Below are 15162 nucleotides of genomic sequence, written 5' to 3' on the forward strand. Positions count from 1 at the left end.
TCTATTTTTAACCTTAAAAATGGTACAAAGTAATACACAATTATATATAATCATATTACACAAACATGTAAAGAAATCCTTAACACTCTAAAACCTATAGAAAACCCTAAAATTTAGAGAAAACCATTAAACCCCACATTAAAATTCAAAACCTAAAAGACAACATGTAAAGAAATCTTACACATATAGAACATGAGAACCCAACAAAATCAAAATTAAAAAGGGATGAAAAATGAGACTTACCATGATATATATATATAAGAAACAAAAATATTTAATGATGAAAATAGGGCGTTATGAATGGGATTCACTTTATGAAAAAACGCCCTACTCCTTTCTCTCTCTATATCTGTGATATGTTTTTATAGTAAAAAGCAGAAACGCTTTCTCATATATTAGAACGTTTTTTTCCTTTTCTTTCGTAATTTTCAAACAACTCCCTTTACCTTTCTGCTCTGATATTTCCTTAAATACACATAAAACAGAATCAGATTCTCTGCCCTCTCCAAACCACAATCCTTTTTCTTGCCGTCGATAATGGAGTTCAAATTTCGTGCCGTCGACAATGTCAAACCACCACCAACCTCGCCGCAGTCTCTTTCCCCGGTCACATATCTCCCTCCTGATCATCCATCACTTCAAAGTAAGTCAATCAAAACCAGAGAAAATAAATCTATTTTTTTTATTTCCGATATTTATAGTTGTTGTTTTTCCAGTGGACGGAAGCTTTTCTGGCTTGCGAATGCCGTTATCCGGCGAGGCGGCACTGAGACGGGAGATTGAGAAGGAGCTAATCCGTCGAGAAATTTTGCGGCGAAGTGAGTTGGAGGAGGAAGTGAGAAGGGAGCTTGCAATGGAGAAAGAATTGGGGATTTCAATACAGAGGCCGCTCATGAATATTCAGGGACTAATGTCTCATTGGTCGAACTCAACCGTGATGAACCCTGTTTCTCTTGCTCATATCCGTGCTTCACAACCACCGTCGATTTTGCCCCCTTCTCCGGAGATCAGTGACAAGGACAAAGTTATAGTGCTGGTCAGTTTCATAACCAACATAGATGATTTATTGGTTGTTTTGTTGAATAACACTGTTCCATTCACACACAAATGTCTAATGTAGTTTAATATCGGATTAACGAGTATATCAAGATTAGATAAGTTATCAATCGTGAATTGAGCTTGATTAACTACAAATCTAGATATTATTAACTACGATTGCAAGTGTTTGAACACTTAAAAATCAAGGTTAATGGCATTTAAATTTTTAGTTAATAAAGTTCTGTAAACGATTAATGAGTTACAATACTTGATATATTTATTAACCCAAGTTAACACTTCATTAGTTTTGTCAACTGTTTTAACCATTTATAAAACTGTCAAATTTTATTGTCTCAAATTGATGTTAGATAACATTTTTTTGTGTATACAACTAAGTATTAAAATCATGTGTTGTTTTATGTAAAGGAACAATGAAACAATCAATTGGTAAACACAAGTAAGTAACCTTTGTTGTGTTGAGTCAAAGAGAAATACACATCATTTTAGAATGTTCATATGTATTCTACAATGAGAAAGGAAACAGGTAGAGATGTGAACACAATTGAATTCATGTTTTATTTGAGTATCTCAATGCAGGCTAAGCCAGATCCCGATCTCTTTAATGCAAAGCGAAAAGCAACGGCACCTCCTGTTTCTGAAAATGAACCTTTTGCGTTTAGTTTGAAGAAAAAATCGAAGGAGGAGTGGAGCTGTGCACTCTGTGAAGTTAAAGCTACAAGTGAGAGTGGTTTGAATGCTCATTTGAACGGTAAGAAACACAAGGCCAGAGAAGCAGGACAGAAGAGGAAGATTGCCAGGAGAAACAAAAAAAGTGGGAAAAATGTGAAGGCTACTCAAACTGTTGTTGATACCACAGAGTTAGGTATTGATGCTGAAAAAGATCAACAGCTTCTTCAACCTTGCACAGCCTTGGAAGCCATGAATGAGACTGTTGTTGATAAGGGTGTTGAAGAAAGTAAAAAAGAGGAGCAGCTTGTGAAGACAGTGGCTGATAATGATACAAGTGCAACAGAATCAAAAAATGACAAGTTTGTGGCGATGAGGGTTGGTAAAAATGAGGAGCAACTTGGGGAAACAGTTGCTGATAATGGTGGAAGTGTAATAAAATCCACAAATGAGGATAAGCTCGTGGAGATGATGATCGGTAATGATATTATAAAATTTGAAAACGGGGGGCTGGTTGCGGAGAAAAGCCAAAATGTAGGCTCTTTGGAGAGTATAAAAGATGCTGCAATCGAGAAAGCGGAGAAGAGAAGTGCATTAACAAAAAGGAGAAAGGTTGAACCTTTGTGGTGTGAAATTTGTGAAATTAGCACTTTCTCAAAAGCTGTGATGGAAGGTCATGTGAAAGGGAAAAAGCACATAAAGAAAATGAACAAGTTTGGACAAAACAATGCAAGTCCCCCATCCACATCTTCTGTATCACAAAAAGCTCCTAGGTTGATCAAAGATGCATAAACTGTCAACAACTAAACAAGTTAAAGGGAGAACCAACACTAAGAAAGAAGTGATTTTTTTTTCTAATTTAGATTAAGTACATCATCTAGTAGGTGAATTAATGAAGGATTATTAGCATATGCAAAGTGTTATGTTAATTTCCTGCAACTACATATTTCTAAAATTAACCTGCAAACATTTTGAAGTGTTTTATTATTAATGTAATGTAATGGAGATCATTACCTCATGAACTCATTTGACTTGTTATGCTACATCTCTCAATACATATCACATATATTTACTTATTAGGAGTATTATATCAAGTTAATGCTCCAAAATGTTTATTTTCTTGAGTTATCAGACACTGTCTTTTTTGAGCTACTAATGAAGGAAGCAACTCCAATGGATGTTTTATTTTGTAGGAATAAGCTTGTACTGCGCTAGCTTATCTAGGCCATTTTTTGATACAATAAATAAAACCAACGTAAAAATCTATGTGTTTACTGGCTTGAGGAGCCATGAAGCCACCTGCAAAAAGGGGTGGTCATCACGGATGACAATTAAATCTACATTTCAATGGATGGCCTAAGCGACAGCGTTAGCCGTCAAAACGTCAAATGGTGAAACTCATTTTATTTTTTGTCAATCATTTTATAATAGTAATAAGGTGGGATTCTACTATGTGCATAATAAGGACTTTTTTTTATTAAAACAAAAATATGAAATTGAATTGGGCTCATAATTTTTATTGGGCTAAAATAAATGACATAATTTAATTAAAGGGATGATTCAATATACCTCATGAGTTACTGATACACCTAGATAAAAAAAAAATTGCACGCACTTAACCCACAACAAGCCATCTCTGAACATGCTAAAATTAGAGTTAAAAAAAATCCGGACTTTGGAATCAGTATAGTAAATTATGGAGATTGAATTTCTGACTCATCTAACCTCAAAACTACACAATTTTTTTGGTATAAACTGGCGGCAAAGCTCTTCCTCAAAAGGTTTAACATTGCTCCATGCCTAAAGCTAGATTCAAACCCATAATCTCTAGTTAAGAGAAAGAGACCCTTACCATCATAAGCAAGTGCTCTTGGGTAAAACCACACAATTTAAAAATACTTATTACATACTTGATAGATATAAGTTATTTTCATAGAGATTCTCGCTAACATGGACATGAATGTAAATTACAGAGAAAATTAAATAATGTAAAATCCAAATTATAAAAAGTGTTTCTTGTTTCTCTCTAAATTCTAGCCATTTATACGCATTAATACACGATTACAACACTCATTTCTCATTATTTGCCTTCATGAAGCCTTTCCATTCATAAAACAACTAGAATAGGAAGAGGTGGAAGAAAAACGACTAAAAAAAAGAAACATGAGACCACCTATAAGGGCTGCTATGGCCTGTAGGACTGACTACAGGTGGGTAGTAGTCGTTGCTAGGGTTTATAGCGGCTGCTACGGGTCACCCGTAGCAGCTTTCAGGTTTTGTATGAGGCAAGAGGCAGGGGCTACTACGGCCCATAACAGATGCTACGAGTCACCTATAGTGGGCTCTTATTTTGTACTAGAGATTCCTCTTTTCAATGGTCTTTGTGCATTTGATCCATGACGGCTCTCACTTTGCTACGGTTGGCCCTTTCACCTGAAATGCATAAACAACACATAAACAAGCATAAAAGTGCACAATTACAAGGATTAAACAACATAAATTTGAATATAAAACACACTTGAAAGCAGTCTAAAAGTTACCGATCAAATCCCCCATACTTAAATCATTTCTTGTCATCAAGCAATTTTGCTTGCACTGAAAGAATTTTTAACAAAGATAATGTCTTAAAAGAAAAGTTCATGAAAGCATTAATATGAATACTCATATGGGAACCTAGATCAAATCATCTAAGAGTCAATTCATCTGGTACTCATTCAACATTAAGGATATTGTTAGAACATAGTAAAGTCTCCCTAAAACATATTAACTCTACCATATATTTGACTGTACTTCTCCGCACTTTAATTTTCTTTTCCTTTCAAACTACTAAAATCAATCAATTTAAGACATTTAGAATAAAGATTATCATCACAAAAAGACTTCGGTTGGACAAAGGGGAGATTTAACTTATTCACATTCGAGAAACAACCTAATGTTTGGGAAGGGTAACCTTTTTAGGGTAAATCAGACTTACTCCTATTAGTTGTTTCTTTATTTGTAGATACATATACAAAATTTCACATATTTTTGTGGTATTGGGGTCAACCGCTGTTGGATTGAATAACCAAGTGAGGGTTACCAAATTTAATAGGCGTATTTGCCTTTTAGTGCCTATTTTTATTTTTTTAATTTTTTTTTCTTTTTATTTACCTCAGCCAAACAACATACAGTGCACAATTCAAAATAATGTCAGATTCAGTCAATGTGGATACTTAGAAAATACTTCTCAATTAGCAAAAACTACAAGCAAAATTAAGTTAAATTGACATATAATTGGGAAACTTTAGGTGTTCTAAATGGAAGACTTTAGGTGTTTTGACAAGACCGATTTTATCAAATATTTCTCGATGTTCTCAACCTTAGCCTTTCTTCACATAGCTTAAATATATTTTCTCAGTGAAAACATAATTAAAATTTTAAAAAATAATGATAATTTATGATTCAAGGGTACATATGGATTTTTCACAATAACATGACTAACACGCAACATAAAATTAGCACCAAATGAAACAAACAGACAAAAACTAGAAAGCACACATGCAACGTATCATCAGGTAAGTGATGGTGGTGTTTTTTGTGTAACTTTCTTTTTATTCCTGCAAAAATAAACACACAAGCAACATAAAACACACAACTCCACGGGTGGTCTCCAACGCAGTGCTTCTTTAAGGTCATTAACTTAATTATTTGTCCATCATGATCAAGAGGATGCTTCTTTTAAACTTGAGTCATTAACACTTTGCTCAATAAGTTTAGGGCTCAATTTTAACATATACATCCATTTCCCAGCTTCTTTACCCTTTTCTTTCTTTCTCTTGTGAGGGGATTCATATCTAAGGTTTGATGGTAAAGGTTTCTTTTTCAATTTTAGGGATTCCCCATGAGCTAACACTTTATTTTGAGGGTATGTTTTCTATCTAACAATTTTCCCTAGGCCTTAGCTTCCCCATTTTCACCTTCATGCTTTGTGAATTTTCCTTATTTGACATTTTGATCATTTATACTAAGGCTGAAACAATAGTCTTTAAAGGAAGTGTTTTTTCATTAATTTGGCCAGAACAAACTCAATCTTTTCATCCCTTTTACTTCAAATGTGAGATTTCCTTGTTTTACATTTAGTATAGTGCCAGTTGTGGCTAGGAAAGGTATACCTAAAATAATAGGGATTTGAAAATCTTCCTCTATCTTTGTGATCACAAAATCGGTGGGTATAAACAACTGCCCAATCCTTATGGGGACATCCTCTAATACTCCAAATGGGTATTTAATTGACCTATATATCAGCTGCATATAAATATTGATGGACTTCATCTCACTAAGGCAAGTTTTTGGCAAACAGATAAGGGCATTAGGCTAATGCTGGCCCTTAAATCACATAACACCCTCTCTAAACTCATCATCCCGATAACAAAAGGAACTAAAAAACTCCTTGGATCCTTAAGATTGGGCGGATATTTGATATGAATTATAGATATGGTATCAATATTCAGTGTTATAGTCTAATGATCTTCTAGTTTATGCTTTTATATAGGTTTTCTTTCAAAAACTTTGCATAGGAAGGCATATGAGATAAAACTTATGTGAAACAAATATTTATGTAGAGTTTTTCTCAGCAACTCCATAAACTTCTTAAATTGGGCTTCCATCTTGGCCTTAACAAGCCTCTACGAAAACAAAATGGATGGTTTATAGGCGAATTGGCAACATAAGGTTCATCCTTCTCTTCCTTTTCAACAACCTCTTTCGTAGGAGATGTTGCCTCACTTTCCTTCACTTCACCCCCTTACTAGTATCCTCTAGTTGATTACCACTTGTAAGTGTAATAAGATTCAAGCATCCCTTGGGATTAGATTCAGATTGTCTTGAAAAGACTCTGGGAGGAATAAATGATTATGCATATTATTGTGCTACTTGGGAGATCTGAGTCTCCATCATCTTGTTGTGGGTATTTATGGAATTTACTTTGAATGCTAGCTTATTTATAACATCATTCATATGCATATTATGAGTTTTTAAATTTATTATTCTACTTGGTCTGACATATGATGAAGTTTTCCATCATTACTTCCAAATTAGACTTCATATGGGTGTTACCAAACCATAAGGATTAGGATTTTCTACAAACTAAACAGATTTATTTTATAAGAAAAATTGGGATGATTTCTCCATCTGGGTTTATAGGTATTAGAGTATGGATTATTACGTTGATTGTTGCTAACATAATTAATTTTATCCTGGTCAGTTCCTCTGACGAGGACCATATGGAAATCAGTTATGGAATATCCATTCACTCAAGAAGTTTCATAGGAAAGAACTGTAAGAGTAACAGTGGTGATGCTTTGATTTTCATAAGGGCTCATTATGTCGCTGCATAAAGGGTCATTCTTGTAGAGTAAAGTATGTTAGAACAAGATTTGGTTCTGCATCTATATCTTGAGTTTTAATGATAACAATATAATATTTATGTGAGAATAATTTTTGCACCCTAATGGTTTGTTATTGTGTAGCTTTAATAATTAGTTCTGATTCTGAGTTTAGGACTTGCAACGTCATCAGTTTCTATACATTTTTTCTGAATTTCGCTTCTGCGCTAATCACTCATGAGAATTTCTGAAAGATGTTGGGTTGCTGCTGCAATCTTCTTTCTGATTCTGCGTTGATTCAATCCTGAGAAGTTCCGGAAAGACGTTATGTTGCTGCTGCAATGTTCTCTCCGCTTCTGCTTCTAGATGTAACTCTGGTTGTCAAGCTTATGAATAATGGCAAGCTTATGAAGTTTTTTTACTTAATTGAAGACTATGAAGATCTCAAGCCATACGCTGATGTGGTCAAGGTTCTGATTAAAGATTCTGAAGTTTTGTTACTTAGCTGAAGACTCTGAAGATCTCAAGTCAGACGCTGACGTGGTCAAGGTTCTGACTAAAGATTCTGAAGATTCTGATTTCAGCTTTTTATTTTTATTTTCATGCTTCATCAACTATTTCTCAGAAGCCAATGAATTTGAAGATAAGATCAAAGTGGATACATGATCAAATAATACATGGTAAAAATCAAATATTCCTTCCACTACCTGAAATCATGGGTGAATGACAGTTCTATTATTCACATCTGTCACTAATCCATTAGTAGACAACTGTATTTTTGGTATCCCTGAATTTCCCTATTACGATACCTTTCTTATTCTATATAAATGGGACTTGGAGACTTGAATAAATTTGTTAATGCTAACGCTATTGCTACAACAATTTAAAAAGTTTGTTTCTACGTGAAAATTTATCAACTTTGTGCATAACTTTTCTTTAAGTGTTTGTATTTCATTTGTGTAAGATCTGCTTGTGTAGAAGCAAATTGTAACACAAAAAGCTTTATTCAAACTTGTTTGTTTGATTTCCTTAAGAAGACTATGTTATAGTCGGATCCTTGAAAAGACAAAGAAAGTTATTCTTTGTGATTTTCTGTAATCTGTTTCATTATATTGGATTAAGTTCTTGTGTATAAGGCGAAATCACTTTGGCAGGTGGACTGGAGTAACTTTGATTTCATACGAACCAGGATAAAAATTATTGTGTCTTTATCTTTTTGTTCTCTTGTTTGTGTGGAGTTTTTGAGTTGGTAAAAAGCTTTTGTTTTTAAAACCTAATTTAACCCCGCCCCTTTCTTGTGTTTTTCACACCTTCAAAGGAGACCATTGTAAAAGGAGTGAACTATAATCCTCAATAAGCCATTTAATCGCTCCTAAGCCTGAAAGAGTGACTCACCCTATTCTTTAACGATTCTTTAAGATCTTAGTTGCGTTCTTTAAGTTTGTCATTATCTTTCACTAACTGCGCATTCATCCTAAACAATTGTCCTTGAGAGGGTTTAGTTACCTTAGTAGTATCTTCCTCGTAGGATACCTTTAAGCATATTTCGTCTTCTTCGTCAGAAGATGGTTCTTTCATATTTCCCCCTGAGGTTGAATCTTACAAAGATTGTTCACATGCTAAGTATGTGTTGGAACAAAATTGGTTGATACCATACCCTTTGGATTTTGATGATAATAAAGTATTTAAATAACAATTGGGTATTCTAACATCTATTCAAGTATGCAGGATCATATGATTAAGAACAGACAAAGAGAAGCTTAAGGAATCTACATCTGAAGATCAGAATTTGGCTCTGAAGATCACTTTTGAAGACTCTGGCTCTGATGGAAGAGCCAGACTCTTAAGAAAATTATCCTCTAGTGGTTCAGACTCTGAAGCTTCAGAAGCCAAGAGATGGACTCTGAAGTGATCAACCTCTGAAAAGTGAAGTTTGAAGAAAGTCAACCTCTGAAGCATAGTCTCTTTAATCGAGGAAACTCTGATAGACTCAGAGACCTTTTGATCAAGTAAAGGCTTAAGGAAAAATCTCTCCTTTGATGGCTGAGCTTAAACGGATAATTCCTCTTGCATCAAGTCATTTTCTTTATGTATCTAATCAAGTACAAAGGTTATCACACCTTTTGGTGAAAGTCTTCAACATCTCTTTCTCCCCTCTCTATTTAAGGAGCAACATACCTGAAGATGAACACCCAACAGTACACTAACTCACAAGACTCTAAAACTCAACATTTAAAGAGAAGCTATTATGTCAAAATTGTTAGACTATAACATCTTTAAATTATGTATATTTTAGAAGTTCTTAAGTATTAAAGTCTTTCTAAATTGTATTATGTCTACACCTCTGATTGTATATCAAGTGTAGTTGTTACCCAAATCTCTTAGCAGATTGTTATAGAGTTAGAAGTCTCTTGCAATAGTGCTTTAGCATTTGATGTTTCTTACTTATATGTTTGAGCAAAGGAAGTCTCTTTCTTGTATGCTTGAGCAAAGAAATCTCTTACTTGTATGTTTGAGCAAATGAAGTCTCTTGCTTGTGTGCTTGAGCATTGGAAGTCTCTTGCTTGTGTGCTTGAGAATTTGTATTAAATTTGGTTATATTGGAAAACCCATGGAAGTACAATGAGACTGGACTACTTTTAAGTTGTAAGAGAAACCAGGATAAATTGCTTATGTCTTTGCTTTTATTTTCCTTGCTTCTACACTTAATATTCTGATGTTGTCAACTCTGATCTCTAATTCAGATTCTGGTTCGGAATCTGATAAGGTCTTTCAGAAGTAAAACAAGTTTTCTATGTTAGACTCTGAACCAAGTGTTTAGACCCTAGTTAACAAACATCAGAAGTAGAAGATAAAAAAATCTTCAAGAAGAAAAAAGCTAACACAATTCATCCCTTTTTATGTTTTTCTCACCTTTAGTTGGCATCAGAGCAAGGTCTGTGCTAAACACTTAACAATGGTGCATAAAAGATCCTGAGAAAAATATAGATTCTTTCATGGCTGGTGAATCTGGAATACTGGTTCTAGTAGAGAAAAATAATTATACAGCTAGACCTCATACTTTTAGTGGATATTCCACTAGGTTTGAATGGTGGAAGGACAAAATGTATACTCATATCATAGGTCTTGTGATGAGTTGTGGGATATTTTGGAATATGGCATTGATATCCAAGTCAATGGTGTTAGAATGGTGTATGATAGAAACTCTCTCATACTTGGGCAGAAAAAGATTTACACAAATCATCATAGAGTTAAAGGCATCTTGGTTGATGCTCTACCTCATTCAAAGTACATAAAAGCCATTGATAATCTACTGTTAAAACCATTTCCAAATCCCTATGTGCTACATATGAAGGGAATCAACAAGTTAAGGAAGCTAAGGCTAACCTTCTGGTTCAACAATATGAGTTATTCATAATGAAGGTGAAGGTGTGAAAAACATAAGAAACAAGGGTTTGGTTTGAGTTTTAAAAACAAAAGCTTTTACTCAACTCAAGAACACCATTCAAATGTTAATAACAAAGAGATAAAAACACAAGTATTTGTATCTTGGTTCGCTTAAAACTCAAGGTTACTCCAGTTCATCCGCCAAGGTGATTTTTCCTTATAAACAAGAACTTAAGCCACTACAATCAACTGGTTACAATAATCACAAAGAATACCCTTCTTTGTCTTCTCAAGGATCCGACTATACCCTAGTTTCCTTAAGGAAAATCAAACAAACAGTTTGAATAAAAGTTTGTATGTTTATAAGATGCTTCTACACAAGCAGATTTTACACAAAGGAATTACAAACACTTAAAGAAAAATTGTGTACAAAAATTGATATCTTTTCACAAAGAAAATATACTTGTCAAATGATGTAGCGCTTCAGCAATTCTTCAAGCCTCTAAGTCCCACTTATATAGCACAAGAAAAGAGACAGTTGGAGGAAAAAATGGGGATACCAAATAGAGAGGTTGTCCACTGTTGGATAGGTGAAAGGAATGATACTACGTATTGTCATTTGCCCACAAATTCAGTGGCAGATGTGACGAATAGTATTGTCCTTACTCACGATATCAGGTAGTGGAAAGAATATTTGATTTGTACTATGTATTATTTGATCATGTACCCATTTCATCTTATCTCCAATTTCATTGGCTTATGATGAAATTTGATGAAGCATAAAATGAAGAAACATATAGTTGGATTCAGAAACTTTAGAATCTTCAGTCAGAACCTTGACAATGTCAGCAGTCTGGCTTGAGATCTTCAGTATCTTCAGAATCTATAGTTAGAATCTTCTACCCTAAAATGTGTCCTCCCTTTTTATCTTTTCATCTAACCTATGACTTGAGATTCATCTATACTTATTCATGTCTCATTCATATGCATCCTTCATTCATGTTTAATACTTGCTAACAAGCATCATGGATTCAAGGTTTATGGTTGATAAAAATGAGGTTTTTGCTTGAATATTATGGTTTTCCTCATCATATGGGTTGAAACCCTAATTTCTTGATTCTTTGGGGCCTTGACTCTTGAAGTCTATATCACGACATCCATCTAGGCATCCAAACCCTAATTCCAGATTTTTGTACCCTTGATCTTTGTGCATTACATTTAGGTTGAGAATTGATCAAGATCCTCAAATCAACTATGAAGACTTCATTTGCTTGATCAAATTCATTCAGGTAGTGATCATATTAGCCAGTGCATTTGCTTGATTAAGTCTCTTTTGTTTGGTTATTGCATTTGTTTTGTTTGATTAAGGTTCATTTAAAATTTTGCATACTTAGTCAAGGAATTTGGATTAAGACTCTTTCATTCATGGCCATGGTCTTGTATTCCTGATTAAAAGGTGTCTCATTCTAATCCAAAGTCTACTTTATTGTTCAAATTCCATTTCAATGACATGGCCATGTTAATTGCAAGTTCATTATTCAATTTTAAGGGGGGAGTTATTACTTGCTACTTAAAGTCACATTTTCGTCATTTGTATTTGCATTCAAATCCATGTGAATTTAAGTCCATATCCATTTGCATTAAAACCAAGCTCATTTTCATATCAAAGTTCATTTCATTACATCACCATGAATCATAACAAAGTCCTAACCATACAAAACCATTTGCAAAAGGAAGTTATAGGTTGACTTTCGGCCAACTATTGACTTTTTGGTCAAACAGTTGACCAAAGTCAACCCACCTATTTCTAAACCTAACCATAATTCCACTTTTGTTTCTCCATTCTTCCATTTTCTCCCTTAACTTCAATTCCAAATTTCCTTCATGTGCAAGAAAACCAAGTTTCCAAGTCATCACCTTTGAACCTTCATGATGCCTTCATGTCATATCTTGAACTCTTCCAAGCATAAGTTGGCATTTGTGCATCACTAAAAATCAGCATTTCAATGAACAAGCATCATTAAATAAGATACATGTTATGAGATGTTCAAGCAAGTGGCAAGGCAAACTAACATCAATACATAGTATAATAGGATCACACAATAACACAGCTCAAATCCACATTTTATATAACATTAGATAACATCATAAGTAGAAATTAACAACCAATTCACATTGCATAATCTAACAATAACCATTCAAATCCAATTAACCTAATCACTAACCATTCATTACACTTCCAACTGACAGAAACAGGGTTATCACCTAGCAGGAATTTTACCAACAAATATTAACATTGCATATTCATCGATTTACTCTAATTGTAACTAACAATTCCACAAACTCACTGAAAATTCTCATCCTTTTGATTTCTCTCTCCCTATTTGAACTCTCTGCAACAATTGATCATCAATCACCATTCTCAAGCACTCTCCTCTCACTCACATGTATAACATACAACAACATCAGTAATCACAACCCTAAGGACTAGAGTTTGAGAAGAAGAAGAAGAAGAACTGCAGCAAAGAGGTTTGGAAGAGTTTGAAACAAGCACCTAAATATCTTTGGGTTTCTGTGATTTGTACCTCCATCATATTCGTCTTCAACAGAGCACCAAGGCTCGCCTCTGCCTTGTAGGTCGGTCGTCCTAACTTCTCTTCCTTATCCTAATTGTGTTAATGCCATGTAGCCACTCTGTAGAGGAGACAAACCCCTAAGGTTTGAGCTTTGTTCGAGCCTTTGTTTCAATTTAATTTCAGTTTCAATAGTTAATGTTCTTGAAGGTTTAGCTCGTTTCGAATGAAATTGAGGTGATATTGAGGGAGAGGATGTTGTGACAAGTAATATGAGGAGGTTATTTGGTGGTTGGGATCAACTCTTCCACCTTTGGCGCGACGGAGTAGAGCGCCAGTGAGAGGTCTGATTGAGAGAAAGAGGTCTGAACAAGTGAAACAAAGGAATGCTTTGATTTGATGCCTGCACTCCCATCAATCTTGGTCTATTGCATGGTGGGCCTGGCTGATTGAAACACATAGAACCATATGCCCATGCACCCATAGTTTGCTCAACATACCCCCTCTTGAACCAGGCTACTTCAACAACATTTCTTTGGGCTTCTGGCTAAGCCCAACGCCTCAATGGCCAGGGCCACACCCCCAGTTTATTGCATACCCCCTGCAGGACTTGTGTTTTCAATAATCAATTATTTTTTAACTAATTCTAGTTTTGTCATCCTAAATGCATTTTAATTCACAAGTACATATGTTTTCCACACTTTAAAAATACTTGAAAATATATTTAAAACAAAAACAACTTCGTACATGTTTAGGTTTAATTAGGAATTAATTGAATTTTTTAGCTCTTTATTTTCCTTCTAATTTTCAATTAGGATATTCATGATTTTTATTCAAATAAAATTCATGTGCTTATCATATACCTAGCTTGATCTTTACCCTTAATTAGTTGATCAAAGGTATCTTTGATCAATTGATTACACTTGTCTATAACTTTCCTGCTTCGCTTATTCAGTCAAGTGATCATAAGTCTTCTCATCACTTGGTAGGGCTAGACCTCTATACTTGCACTGTATTTGATCTCAAGTCAGTTTAATGCTTCATATGCAAGACTCTGGAGAATATGGACATCAAGACATGATCATGTTGGACTTCGTCATTCAATCACCTTGCTTCAAGCACACAAAAAGAATCTTCTACCTCTACAGACACTTGTCAGTTATGATGCGAATTGCGCGCCACGAGCCTTAAGCAACAGAGAAGAATGAGAGGGATTCTTCATATCCTTATTCTGAATACCCTTTTGTTCAACAAATATCCACTTTTGTTCAATCCACCCTCATATCCTCTCAATTCACAAGTATCAAGCATGAACATGTATATAATTCTCTAAAAACAATTGCATCAGATCAAGTTGTATGAAATTATTCAATCGGGTGGTGCGGTTATACTAATTTAAATACATCAAACTTTCTAATCTGTATATTAACCAATAGTTGAAATGATAATTTCCTTAAATATATACGAAAATACCAACCATTAAATAAACTTTTTTACTTGTTAAAGCATGATACATTAATACCCAGTCAAGTAACTACATATACAATTAATTCTATATATGCAGGAAGATATTTCAAAATTTGATACAAAAGCATGATTTGATTTTAAAGATATCTATTTAGCTTAAACAAACCAGCAAAAACGACTACGGTATTAGCAGGTAATTATATCTTATATATGTAACAGAGATCTACTCTTCTCACCAATCTCAAAACAGAATTATGAAACAGATTAAAAAACCAACATTGATTCCTCCTGCTACTACTACTAGCACCCATAGAGCTATGTGATGAATAGCATCACAACATCTTATAGTAACAAAGCTAATCGCAGTATGACCAACAGAGCTTCAAAAAACCACGCTCCATCAGAGACACCTAATAAAGCACATAAAAACACGGAGAAAACACAATTTGCCATCCCCTAAATCCAAATACCCTAAACCCTAAAACCCTAAACATTAACATAGGTGCATATAAAATGATACTCAGCGGGAGTAGAGTTTTGGGAATGAATTACCTTTGTGGGATTCGAAATCAACGTAACCCTAAAATGAATTACCTTATAACAAATTTTTCATAATTATAATTAAATATATAATTTTGGGATATATT

The 15162-nt window shown here is 34.3% G+C and overlaps 1 protein-coding gene and 1 long non-coding RNA gene across 3 annotated transcripts; one reads left to right on the top strand and one right to left on the bottom strand.

Annotated features, from left to right (window-relative positions):
- Positions 1-278: 278 nt before the first annotated feature.
- Positions 279-2813, top strand: LOC127138441 (uncharacterized). The gene is made up of 3 exons (XM_051064894.1): positions 279-643; positions 717-1036; positions 1636-2813. The coding sequence occupies exons 1-3, from the start codon at positions 538-540 to the stop codon at positions 2515-2517; spliced, it is 1308 nt and encodes a 435-aa protein (XP_050920851.1). The 5' UTR covers positions 279-537; the 3' UTR covers positions 2518-2813.
- A 9276-nt stretch (positions 2814-12089) lies between these two features.
- Positions 12090-13497, bottom strand: LOC127138442 (uncharacterized). Of its 2 annotated transcripts, none has more exons than XR_007808774.1 (2): positions 13061-13497; positions 12090-12463 (listed from the first exon to the last, which is right to left on the bottom strand). It is a non-coding gene; the product is annotated as an uncharacterized LOC127138442 (long non-coding RNA). The 2 variants fall into 2 exon arrangements; XR_007808773.1 differs by having other exon boundaries at positions 13030-13497.
- Between the last annotated feature and the right edge of the window lie 1665 nt (positions 13498-15162).

The sequence above is a fragment of the Lathyrus oleraceus genome, chromosome 4 (genome assembly GCF_024323335.1).
Source record: "Lathyrus oleraceus cultivar Zhongwan6 chromosome 4, CAAS_Psat_ZW6_1.0, whole genome shotgun sequence".
NCBI classification, from domain to species: Eukaryota; Viridiplantae; Streptophyta; class Magnoliopsida; order Fabales; family Fabaceae; genus Lathyrus; species Lathyrus oleraceus.